The sequence below is a fragment of the Hemicordylus capensis genome, chromosome 3, assembly GCF_027244095.1.
Source record: "Hemicordylus capensis ecotype Gifberg chromosome 3, rHemCap1.1.pri, whole genome shotgun sequence".
NCBI lineage: Eukaryota > Metazoa > Chordata > Lepidosauria > Squamata > Cordylidae > Hemicordylus > Hemicordylus capensis.
Window position 1 is genome coordinate 335,701,456 of NC_069659.1, and position 11,534 is coordinate 335,712,989.

Consider the following 11,534-nt stretch of genomic DNA (forward strand, 5'->3'; position numbering starts at 1 on the left):
GGAACTGTTCTTTATTGATGAAATTTCAATGTTGGAATGTAATTGGGTGAATATAGTAGAAAGAATGTATCTTGCTATATATTATAGTTGTATTTTATTTTTAAATTAATTTAAGCTAATTCTGAGGAATCCTGAGATATTTCTGATACAGAATCTGTGTCTAATCCATATGCATGGAATTGTAGAAGTTGAGGAGCCATGGTGGTGTCATAGAGTGCTGTCAGAGCCAAATGACACGTGACATCAAAACTAATAATAATAATAATAATATCATCGTGATCAACATCAACATCTTTATTTGTTAGCTGTCTCGTAACAAATTGTTCTCTGGGCGGCTCATGAGGATTAAAACATACAATAAAACTGTGTGAAATATCACCCGAGTGGCCACTTTTTGTCTTCAAACCATCCTCAAGAGAGGGCAATTTGTGGTGGAGAACCAACTTTGCAGGTCCAGGGCAGATGGGTCTCTGGCAGGGGAAACACAGCAGGCAGAGAAAGAGTTAAGACCCCTTCCCTGCTGTAGATCACCTCCTTCCAAGAATGTTGTGAAGATATCCTACTTGAAAAGTCAGACCTGACTTAAGTCACTCATGCGTTGGTAACATCCAGATTGGACTACTACAATGCACTTTATGTGGGGCTGCCCCTGAAGACTGTTCAGAAGCTTCAACTGGTCCAGAATGCTGGCGCAAGGATGCTCATAGGCACAAGTCGCTTCACAAGTGTTACAGCCATCCTGCGGCAACTTCATGGGTTACTAGTTTGCTTCCAGGCTAAATTCAAGGTGCTGGTCTTGGCCTTTAAAGCCCTACATGGCTTGTGGTCTATAGCCCAGAAGGGTCGACTGGTAGATTTTGAGTGAATAAACAGGGTAGTGTTTTTTTTAAAATTATGACCCTAGTAGAATTATTAACCATGATGGCCTTTGATAATGAGTAGCGTTCACCCCCCCGCCCCAAAAAAACCCACAACCAGCTTATTGTGTGTGAGAGAGAGAGGAAAAAAAAAGCTTAAAATACACAATAAGCAAGAGTGGCCATGCAGTGGCCAAACAATTTTACTAATCCAACATGTTCTATATGAAGTAACAGACTGGCAACTAAAAATGAAAAAGAAAGTTTCCCCATGGCAAAAATTATTATTTTATTAGTATTTTGAAAGCATTAATCTACAGAAAACACTAAAAAAAACATACTATTTCTGTAGAAATTTGTAGGAAATGGCAAAGTTTTTAAGTAAAGTTCTTTTAGCTAACCACAAAAGTCATTGTCATCATCTGCCTGTTCCAAAATAAGAGAAGCAGTCATTGGGGTTTAATTACACCCAACTGCTGCAGTGTATTTGACTGTGTATAGCAGACCCTATATACATGCATTTAACATATGAAGCTGTCTTAGACCATTGGTCTGTTGAGTTCAGTATTAAGTCTGTGGCTGGTGTAAGCCCTCCAGGGTCTTTAGCTGTCTTTCCTATCATCCAATACTTTTAATTGGAGATGCTGGGGATTGAACCTGAGACCTTCTGCTTGACCTTTGGCCACTCCACATGAAGCAGGGAATCAGCCATTAGATAATATGTTTTTGTTTCTGTGCCAATCGCTGAATGCATTGATTCTCCCTGCCACAATTCTCATAGGTGCTTCCAGCCTGCTTTTAAATGGAGAAGACATTTCTTCCATTGAAGATATTCGCAAATGGACCATTGAAGATGTATACAATTTTATCATCAGCCTTCCAGGGTGTTCAGAGTATGCACAGGTAGCCCTATTCATTAAATAATTGTGCAATCTTTCATAAATAGATGACTCACAATATGAAAAAGTGGAATACAGTAAAAGATCGTTCACCATGGATTTCGATGGGAGAGAGATTTATGCATGTGCTTAACTCAGTGAAATTAATGGGACTTGAATATGCTTAACTTTGGCTGGAATGCACTGCTAAATTTTTGTATATTAAAATAGTAAACAAAATGCAGAAATGTGTGTCATATGTTCCAGTAGTGCCAAGAAGAGTTAACAGTTACAACCCTATACATTTTCCTGGGAGTAAGCCCCAATGAACACATTGGGACTTACTTCTGAGTAAACATGCACAGGATTGCACTGTTTGTTTTTATTTAAATGGACGAAGTGAATGATCAGGGTGCACCTGATACTGCTTTTTCAGTTTGCTGGCTGCTGATGTGGGGTTTTCATGATGCCGTTTTACCGTTTGTTTTATTGTTGGGATTGCCTTAATTTGTCATTGGCATAATTTTTATTTGCAAGCTGCCTAGAGAACGATTTATATAGAAATGCAGAATATCAATGTTGAAACAAAATATATTAAATAAAGTAATAATTGCTGAAGCAGGTGTGGGCCTGGTCAGTCTCTTGGATGTGAGATTGCTAGGAGCCAGGGCTGGCCCATCCACTAGGCAAACCAGGTGGTTGCCTAGGGCACCAAGTAGGGAAGCGCACAAATGGCCTAGGAGGTCATCAATGGCCTGGGGTGGCAAGCTGTGGGGTGCACTGTTGCACCCAACTCCTTTGCCCGTGTGGGCACCCACCCACCTGCTCAGGTGATGAGAGGTGCCCGCCCACGCGAAGGTGGTGCTTGGGTTCCTGCACAGGTGACTGGGGCACCACCAAAACCAGGCTTTGCCAGGGGAGCCATCAGTCCTTAGCTGGCCCTGCTAGAAGCCCCATATCAAAGCAACATTATACAAGTATAACAAAGAGGAGTTATGTATTTGTGTTGAATATATATTCTGAGGCCTCACAAGGACTAGCCACTATACTGCTAAGAGCAATAGACCCATATCTGTTCTAAAGCCTTGGTAAAACCTTATCCTTATGTTTAATAGCTGCTTCCCTTGGAAACACAAAGCAATCTTATGTTTGTTTAACTAAGCTTTATTCAGAAATCACTCTGTTTTTCTCCTCCTGCTTTCCCTCCCTTTCCTTCCTGACTCCACCCCTCACACTCTCTACAGGATGCCCACTGGGACAAACTTCTAATTAACAAAACCTAAAAGATTGCTGATAGAATACAACACCTTATTTTTCAGTATTTACCTTTACCATACTTGGGGCTTCCTTAGCTCCTTTGCAAGTTTTGAATGACAGGACAGCTGATGATCAGAGCTTCATTCGAAATTTGTAACTGATAAGAGAAAATTCTCAAGTACAGAGGCCCTGACAGCACTTTGTTTACATATATCTGTTGCAACACATCTGGAAACTACTCAGTTCCATGAATTTCTCTGTGTGAATAGCATTATAGATAGAGTGGCCATCTTAAAAATCTCTCCACAGCACTGGCCTGTCTGGATTACTTACACACACATTCACACACAATCATTAAAAGGGTGGTGTTGCTTTCTCCAAAGTGACTGTAAAGTTCAGGGCTCTATCCAAATTGGAAACCATGCTGTAATGAAATATTTACTGAAGAGCTTCCTCAGTGACAAGATTATATTCATCCTGCTCATTACACTGAATATGTGTTATTTGAGAACATGTGGTAACTGAAAATACGTGTTAACTGAGGGCGCAATAGCCACCTTTTTGTTGTAAAACAAGAAATGGTGATCTTATCTGGAGAAATATTCAGATCATCAAATGTAGCTACTGCAAGTGAATTATTGCCTGTATTACAGAATGTTTCAGGAACAGAACAGGAGATGGTGGAGGCTGCAAGTTCATCTGTATTTATGTGGACTTTCTTCCACTTAAATACCAGCAGAGAAACCAGTATGGTTTATGGATTTAAAAAATGTGTGCACCTACAAAATATAGTTCAGCAAAGGGACTCAGATATTTTAACTAGTTCTGAAGGACAAGGGGGAAACTACCATTACTCTTCGTCGGTACTCCGTACAGCCTGCATTTGCTCCTTTCTTTTTGATTTGTTGCAGCAATGTGGAAAAGTTGAAGAGTGTATTCACAGTCTTAGCCTCTATTTTTTGTTGTTGTTTGATAAGATATTTAAAGACCATGGCATTGATGGAGAAACCTTACCCCTGCTCACAGAAGAACATCTCTTGGACACAATGGGATTAAAACTTGGTCCTGCATTAAAGATTCGGTCTCAGGTACAGTGAATAGTCACAATGAAATTCAAAATATTGAAAGAACAAAAGGTTTGTTATGAAAAATGCACATTTCCCCTAATAATTTCAACCCTATCTGCAGGTTGTTCTATTTGTTTGTACCTTAACAATATGTAGTGTGTTATCACAATTGCACTTCTAGTCCACTGGCTGACATCCTAAATTTACTAGATGAAGAGGATATGCACACGAACAGCCCTACCCAGGTTTTCACAGCCCTACCTTGCTGGAGCTGATCATGTGGAGCACTGGGATCAGTCTAGGATTGAACATGCCCTTCTACCCCAGTCCCCAGTCGTATCAACACTCAGGCTGCCTGCAGTCTGAACATTCACAGTGCCAGGCAGCTAGAGCGTCTGGCAGTGGGGAAATCCCCCAGTGCACCACGCTCCTCACATTGTGGGATTTCTGGAGGCCGGGCTTCATTTCCATGGCCTACAGATGGCCACACTGCTCCCTGCAGCATAGCCCATGTGAGCACACAGGTGGTGTGGCCGAAGACAAAGTAAGGCTCTTCTGGGAGGAAGGTAGATGTGATCCTGCCTTCCCCCTCACCCCAGGTTTCAGGGTCATGTGAACGACCTTGAAGTCTTATTGAAATTTAATTGTCTGTAGAGTAGACTATTAAATTTCATATGGAAAACCACGTTGCCTACCCCTGCTGTAGAGTAACTCCTGAGTAGTACTGTTGGGTAATATAGCCACATAATGCTAGTCACTCTGATATCTAAAAGTGTAATTGGACATAGCCTTATAAAGGTCTCCTAAAATAAGGTGGAGACAAAGTTGAGAATCAAAAAGTATTTTAGCAGTATATACATCTATCTCAGAAATGGACATAGGTACAAATCTTTCCTATATTATGTTTTTAGGGTGTTGCCAAAGAATAGTTTCCATGCTCTGGGTTCAATATTTGAGCATTCAGTTGGAAATGCCAGAGGAGACTAGAAGGCCATGGAGTGACTAACATAACTTGAAGCTCCAAATAAATAATTATTTCCATGTCTTAAAAATATGATGTATGAAGCTGCCTGACATATTCTGAGTAAAAGCTAGGACTAACTAGTTGAAATGCCAGAGAAAATGCCTTAGAGAGGTCACAACAGAAACAGAGTTAAAGTTGATCCACACTGAAGACCCTTCTCCCTTTCCTTTCCCCTCAGATCAATAGAACATCATTACCTGTAGTCTCTATTTGTCTGGCTCGTTCTTTTAGAGCTATAAAATAAATAAAAATCCACTCTCCTTTTATCATTGCACAAGTAATTAATATTCAGTTCGTTATCTTAAATTCTCCTGTCATGTCTTATCTCGTCTTGCTTTTAAACAATGCTTCTTTACAGCTCTCTCTGCTTATCTATCATTTCCTTTTTCTAGCCTTATGTTATATCCACCACTTTGCACAATTGATTTCTCTGAGCATGCTCAATGCCAATGCTCACAGAGAAGGAAAATATTGGATAAACATGATTCTTCCTCTTGCCTGTCAAAACTTGGCAAAATTAACAGTGGGGAGGGGTTTTTAAGTGACATCCCTGATGATTTTGCTACTTGAGCTCTGACGTTTTCCTGCGGGATAGCTTGATCATCCAGAGCCATAAGGCTCAGATGTCCTGGCCTCATCAGACCTTTGGTTAATTTGCTATAACATTCATATGTAAGGTTAAGCTGGGCATCAAGTCCAACTGACATTATTTGAAAAAGTAATTACTGTAATTGCTTGATTCTAAAGGTATCCCGGCGCTTGGGCAATATGTTCTACATGATGAATTTTCCTTTGTCTGTGCCCACTCCATCTGCTACAGTCAAGGCTTCTGATCCTCCCCCAGATATTGGATCTCCTCTTCATTGTAACAGTACAGGTGATACTTTGGGCAGTCCTTGCTCTCAGGACCCCGAAACTTCAAAAACAATGGAACAAATTGTTGCAGAAAGCAGAGAAAATACATCTGACTTAGCTGGAGCTCAGACTGATTTTCCAATGATCAACTATCAGAAAAACTAGAACCAGTTGTACAGTAAAATTGATGGTGTAACAAAGGGCACCAGTGAATATATAAAATATTGTGAAATTTGGAAATAAGAAATAATCTGTGTTTGGCACAGTTTATTAAATTATTTTTTAAAAGAACTGAAATACATACATCTGTGCAATTAATTATAAGTGCAATTCACTTAGCAAATATAAATACAATAAAACACACATACAGGGAAACTGGAGTACAGAAATGGCTTTTCTGTTTTTAAAAAAGAACTCTTCACTTTTATTAACAGAAACTAGGGTGAAACTGTATACACATTTACTATGAAGTAAGACTCACTGAATAGGATTTATTTCCAAGTAAACAATTTTAGAATCGTAGTTGGGGGTTCCTTGTAAGGTTATCTAGTCCAACTTCTGCTCAGTGTACAAAATTCAGAGCCAAGCATCCTCAACAGATGACTTAGGGATGTGCACAAAACTGGTTTTGCTGGTGTGGTTTGAATCTGAACTGGATTTGAACTAACCCGGCCTGATTTGGTTTTGGTTTGAGTCAAACTGGACCCGGTCTGGTGTGACCGCCGGACCGGTTCAAACCGGTTTGGTGCTGTACTGGTAAAGGGGAATCTGGAGAGGATTCCCCTTTACCAGTAAAGGGACAGGGGGCTTCCCTAAGCCTTGAGGAAGTGGGAGGGGAGTCAGTTAATACTTACATGTACCATCATCGGCAGCAATGGTGGCCACATGAGGGATGGTGTGGCTCCTCCCTTTGCTGGCCTTCCCCAGAGTGACCAGGCCTGGCAGTGGCCCTGTTTGGTCCTTACCAGTACTATCAGTGGCAGCCACAGGGGGGGTGGCAGTGGCTCCCCCCCCCAACTGGCCTCCCCCAGAGTAGCCCAGTTCGGGCCTTCTCCAGCCCGGACTCCACGGATGCGCAAAGGCCTGAACCGGGCTGGAGAAAGTCTGAACTGGGCTACTCTGGGGAAGGCCAGCAGGGTGGGTGGGAGCCACTGCCACCACCCCATGGATGCAGCTGATAGTACTTGTAAGGGCTGAACAGGGCCACCGCCAGCCCTGGCTACTCTGGGGGAGGCCGGCGGGGGAAGGGAGACACCTGATCCCCCATTTGGCCACCATCATTGCCAATGATAGTACTTGTAAGCACTAACTGACTCCCCCCGCCCCCAATAGACTTAAAGAAGCCCCCCGGACCCTTTCCTGGTAAAGGGGAATCCTCACCAGATTCCCCTTTACCAGTAGAACTCCGTACTGGTCCAGTTCAAACTTGGATCAGCCGAGGCTAGTCCAGTTTAATCCCAAGCCTGTCAAGCTGAGCCAGTTTGACATCGAGCCCAGCTCAAACCAAGCTGGCTCACAGACCCCTAAGATGGCTGTCCAGGGAAGACTTCCAGTGAAGGAGAACCCACCATCCCTTAGGTAATTGGTTCCATTGTTATACTGCTCTGATGATAAGAAGTTCTTCCTACATGTTCAGCTGAAATCTACCCATCTTTAATTAAGCCCATTAGTTCTAATCTCATCCTCTGGGCAGCAGAATACAAGTCTTTGCACTCTTTTATGCAATAGACCTTCAGGTATTTGAAGAGACACACAAGAACTGCCAGCTTTTCCTCATAGGGCTTATTTTTTAGACTCCTGGCCATCTTCATTGCCCTCTTCTGAATTCATTCTAGTTTATCTACATAATTTTTAAATTGCATGCCCCAAACTTTGGATTGGAGTGGTAGCTGCATAAAAACATGACTCATGTAAAGCAGCCATCAAAGAGGTTACCAATGTGGGACATCTCAACGGTTTAGAATAACAGTTTAGCACCTTCTTTCTAAAAACAATATTTGCACCACTGCATCTTTCTGGAGCAATGTCACATTATCAACTTTAACATACCAATTCATGCAGCATTTGCTCGCTCAATCAAATGACTTCTTGTAAATATTAAATAACTGTGACAATTTTAATATTCTATTTAGATTATGGCTACAGTATAGCTCAAGTGGTACTACACATTTAAGCCTTTGGACTTGTAGAACAACATTATTCATTACTCTGCTCTTCATTTCAAGCATGGAATCCTGCCATTCAGATCCGTCTTTGCTGGTTGTCCACCTGTCTATATGAACAGGCCCTGAAATTTGGCTTGTAGCCGCTATTTACAAGGGTACGAAAGAAAGAGGTTGGGCTCTTTCTCAGTAGATCCGAAAGCCTAAAAGGATTTTTCTTCAGAACTAAAATACCTTTAGCTTGCTTTTTCTTATTTGTGCCCTTTCAGCTTGTACAGTTTATAAATAAATGTTTTATTACAAATATACCGTCTCCAGGGCTCTCTCTTTCACAGGACTGTCCGTATAGTCTCTACATACATACCAACTGGACATGTTTTTAGGGCTGTACTTCTTTCAGGGTCCCTACTGCTTGTACAATGCCTGCATACATAGATTTTGAACACATGCAAAGGGCCACATGGTCTATTGAATGTCTATAGGTTGGGTGGTGGGGCTTACCATGAGCCCTCTCCTACAGTGTATGACAGCAGTTGTATGAACAATGCTTATCTGAATTAGAAAGAAAAAAAAAGACACTGAATAATGGAGACTTGACCTAACACATAGCAACTTAGCCTGACTTGGAAAAAATACTTTCCACGTCCAAACATTACAGTTGTGGACAATTCACAAAACTTATTCTTTAGCCAGTGAAGTCATCACAAAATGACTTTTCCACCAACCAATGACTTTTGGTTCAGTGAGCCAGTTTCATAAACGCTTCGTGACATAAATACTCTTAACTGATATAACAGTTTCCCATATCTTAGCTCATCCTAATTTTCATGTGTTTAAGGATGTAGTAAATTGCAGACTGATCAAAACATTTGCAAGTGATGTTCACTTTGCCACAATTCCCCCCCAAATAAATGGCTTTGTGAAAGGGCATGTAGTTAGATACCCACATTGGAAAGTCCAAGCTGCCTATCAAGCCCCCATAATTTTGCTAAGTCCTCGGTTAGTTCATGGCAGTTGTTGCCTGCTGAGGTAACAGCCCTCACGATATGCTCAGAGGCACTACCAAATTCTTCTTAAACATCGCTGTAAAATGAATCCCCAGCTTTTGCTGTTGTCCCCAGCCTATGCAAGCAGGTTTGGTTCATAGAGGGCGTAGGCAAATTGTGTTTCCATTGTTATGATTTTGTAAACCTCCAGTACAATATCTCATACTGGACATCAAGTCTCATGCCCCATAGTGTAAACATCATGGGACATCAAAGTTGGAGTTGCCACAGTCATAATTATCCCTACAAACCAAAGGGTTGTTTGTTTGTTTTAATTCAATAGTGCATTTTGATGTTTCATCTATTATAGAATAGTTGTTAGCTTCCACCTAGTAAAGAAAAAGGAATATCTCAGTCCCTGGGGCATCACCAAGAGCAAGTACTTTTTAATTGAAAACTTTCACTGCCCAGACTAAATAGATCTTTCCCCAAGTTGGTTGGGTTGTCGTTTACTTCATAAACCTTTTCCCAAATTGGTTGGGTTGCCGTTACTTGAGTAAGTTCTTGTAACCACTTCCCTAAACTGTTGCTTCAGTTAAGACCTGTAACTCTATTGCTTTGTGATCTTTTATGTCCAGCAACATTATCTCGAAAATGTGAACATTTCAACAAGTGAATTGCAAACGTCTGGGCAGAATATCTTAAATGGGATGCTCTATGAGGGATTAAGAAATTCTCTTGGTTTGTAGGTTTAAACTTACAAATCTAGGGTTAAAAAAGATGAAATATCTTATCATCCCTATCAATCATTCATGTTATTAGCAACACAGGGAGGAGCCCCCAGAGGCCTGCTGTAATCAGTTTGCAAAACATGTTGCAGATAAAATCTTTTGCATCTGTTCAGCCTTTGACTCTAAGATGACTGTAATTTGTGGATGTGCCTGATGCTTCTGAATTGTCTTGTTTTATGGACACTTTTCAGCTTGGTTAGCCTGAGGATGTGAACAAGATACTTGACACCAACTACGCACGTGGACAAATTTGTTGGTACCCTTACAGCTCATTGAAAAAGTGTTTTATGCCCTCCTGAAAAGCAATTAAATGAAAAGGAATTGTCCTATGTATACCTGCATGCCTTTGACATTGCTTTGAAAGCAAAGCAGTGTGAAATAGAGTATTGCTTATTCTACAAATATATTATAAAGTGGCCTGGACACATTTGTTGGTACTCCGAGAAAAGATCATAGATAATTGGATTAGAGCGATTTTTCAAATTAGCTGTTTTCTTTAATTAGTATCACACATGTCTCCAATCATGCAAGTAGTCATTCAGCCTATTTAAATTGAGGAAAGTAGTCACTCAGCTGTTTGGTATCATCGTGTGTCCCACAATGAACATGGACCTGAGAAAGCAAAGGAGAGAGTTGTCTGAGGAGATCAGAAAGAAAATTATAGACAAGCATGTTAAAGGCAAAGGCTATAAGACCATCTCCAAGCAGTTGGATGTTCTTGTGACAACAGTTGCAAAGATTATTAAGAAGTTCAAGGTCCTTGGAACTGTAGCCAACCTCCCTGGATGCAGCTGCAAGAGGAAAATTGACCTCAGAATGGGCAGAAGGATAGTGAGAATGGTAGACAAAAAGCCAAGCACAACATCCAAAGAGATACAAGGGCCATCAGTGTCTGATCACACCATCCATCGCTTTTTGAGTGACAGTGAGCTCAATGGAAGAAGACCCAGGAAAACTCCACTGCTGGAAGAAAAACATAAAAAAGCCAGAATGGAATTTGCTAAAATGCATATTGACAAGCCACAATGCTTGGAGAATGTCCTTTGGACAGATGAGACAAAACTGGAGCTTTTTGGCAAGTCACGTCAGCAATATGTCCACAGATGAAAAAATGAAGCTTTCAAACAAAATAACACCATACCTACTGTGAAACATGGAGGAGGCTTGGTTATGTTTTGGGGCTGCTTTGCTGTGTCTGGCATGGGGTACCTTGAGTCTGTGCAGGGTACAATGAAATTCCAAGACTGTCAAGACATTCTGGAGTGAAACGTACTGCCCAGTGTCAGAAAGCTCTGTCTCATTCGCAGGTCATGGATCCTCAGAATAATGACCCAAAACACACAGCTAAAAGCACTCAAGAATGGCTAAGGACAAAACATTGGACTATTCTGAAGTGGCCTTCTTTCTATAAGCCCTGATTTGAATCCTATCGAACATCTATGGAAAGAACTGAAACATGAAGTCTGGAGAAGGTACCCTTCAAGGCACCCTGACACAGCTGGAACAGTTTGCTCAAGAAGAGTGGGCCAAGCTACCTGTTGACAGGTGCAGAGGTCTCACTGAGAGCAACAGGAATTGCTTGTTTGCAGTGATTGCCTCTAAAGGTTGTGCAACAAAATATTAGGTTAAGGGTCCCATCATTTTTGTCCATGCCATT

At 41.2% G+C, this 11,534-nt stretch overlaps 1 protein-coding gene across 6 annotated transcripts in view; it reads left to right on the forward strand.

Annotated features, from left to right (window-relative positions):
* SAMD7 (sterile alpha motif domain containing 7) overlaps nucleotides 1–8,415 on the forward strand; it is a 47,641-nt gene extending 39,226 nt beyond the window's left edge. For 4 of the 6 annotated variants that reach the window (XM_053305097.1, XM_053305098.1, XM_053305095.1 and 1 more), the window contains 3 exons: nucleotides 1,639–1,760; nucleotides 3,970–4,080; nucleotides 5,831–6,318. In XM_053305097.1, coding sequence (XP_053161072.1) covers nucleotides 1,639–1,760; nucleotides 3,970–4,080; nucleotides 5,831–6,103 — 506 coding nt within the window. In that variant the 3' untranslated portion in view covers nucleotides 6,104–6,318. Of the gene's footprint in view, nucleotides 1–1,638; nucleotides 1,761–3,969; nucleotides 4,081–5,830; nucleotides 6,319–8,070 lie in introns of those variants that run through there. The other 2 variants (XM_053305100.1, XM_053305101.1) reach the window with 2 other exon arrangements.
* The last annotated feature ends 3,119 nt before the right edge of the window (nucleotides 8,416–11,534 follow it).